We start from the raw sequence: 1,364 nt of genomic DNA, 5'->3' as shown, positions 1-1,364 counted from the left end.
CGTGAGTGTGATGTATATGGTACGGTAGACTTCATATTTGGCAATGCTGCAGTCGTGTTCCAGAGTTGCACCATTCATGCCCGAAAGCCTCTTCCTTCTCAAAAGAACACAATCACAGCTCAAAATCGAAAGGACCCTAATCAAAACACCGGCATTTCCATCCATGCTTGCAAAATTGTGGCAGAACCCGATCTCGAGAAAGAAAAGGGTGCATATCCCACGTACTTAGGCCGGCCATGGAAAATGTACTCACGGACCGTCTACATGTTGTCTTACTTGGGTGATCATATTCACCCAAGGGGATGGCTAGAGTGGAATGGAGCATTTGCACTCGACACGTTGTACTATGGAGAGTACCAAAATAGCGGTCCCGGAGCTGGAGTTGGACAGCGCGTGAAATGGCCGGGGTATCACGTAATCACTTCCACAGTCGAGGCCAGTCGATTCACAGTGCGACAATTTATTTTTGGATCGGCTTGGTTGCCTGGTACTGGGGTGGCTTTCGTGGCAGGGCTGTCAACTTAAGTTGCATGGATGATGCCATAGAACATATAATTTCTTCATATGCTATATAAATATTTATATATAGATTTTTATTTTTATTTTTATTTTTGAATAAATAGAAATGGGTTTTCCAGTGTCAAGACACTGTATGTACTTTAATTGCTCGTTTTTGAAGTGTAAAAACTTCAATCAAAATGTTAATAATATTTTCCTGTGTTTAGACTTTAGCTACCTCCATCAAAATATTAATTTATCTTAAAATTTGTGATCAGATATGCTGTCGCCTGTCTGTCAAGTGTCCATTTTGAACACCCTTATGTACAATATTATGTGCACGTGGAATAATTCATTTGAAATATGCTACAGGTATTGAAAATAATTCATAGGGGCTAGCTGTCCCCTGCTATTGGCTGCCCAAAAAAAAAAAAAAAAGGACCGAGTAATTCCAGTACTTGGGGGGACAGTTGTCCCCCTGTTATTGGCTGCCCCAAAAAACTGTAACAGGGGGACCCGTTAAGTACGGGAAATTACTCATGCTATTTCATTGCGACTTTGGAATATCCCTACTTAAGAATACCTTTCCAAATCTGCACAACGTACAAAAACATGACATCATCAGTTACATGATTAGAAACAGCAGCAAAACTAAACTGCATAGGCTACTAATGTACACATTTGAATTACTGCTCTTCGACACTATACACCCAGTAAGGTTTTATTACATTGAAAAATTCGCAAATCAAGAAAGTTTGCATACTAGGTGCATTTTAACGTTACAGTGAGTTGGAATAGAAAAACAAGATAACTACCAAGTTAAAAATTGATAATCAAAAAATTCCGCGGTCCAAACATCTCCTATA

General features: G+C 39.5%; 1 protein-coding gene across 1 annotated transcript; it reads left to right on the top strand.

The window, feature by feature from the left end:
• The first annotated feature begins 6 nt into the window (after positions 1-6).
• On the top strand, positions 7-731 carry LOC111384532 (probable pectinesterase/pectinesterase inhibitor 61). Its single transcript, XM_023008818.1, has one exon. It carries the CDS (start codon positions 244-246, stop codon positions 523-525), a length of 282 nt encoding a protein of 93 aa, XP_022864586.1. The 5' UTR covers positions 7-243; the 3' UTR covers positions 526-731.
• The last annotated feature ends 633 nt before the right edge of the window (positions 732-1,364 follow it).

Source organism: Olea europaea, unplaced genomic scaffold, assembly GCF_002742605.1.
Source record: "Olea europaea var. sylvestris unplaced genomic scaffold, O_europaea_v1 scaffold29322, whole genome shotgun sequence".
Lineage (NCBI taxonomy): Eukaryota > Viridiplantae > Streptophyta > Magnoliopsida > Lamiales > Oleaceae > Olea > Olea europaea.
The sequence above is the reverse complement of the archived record's forward strand: the minus strand, read 5'-3'. Positions and strand labels throughout refer to the sequence as shown.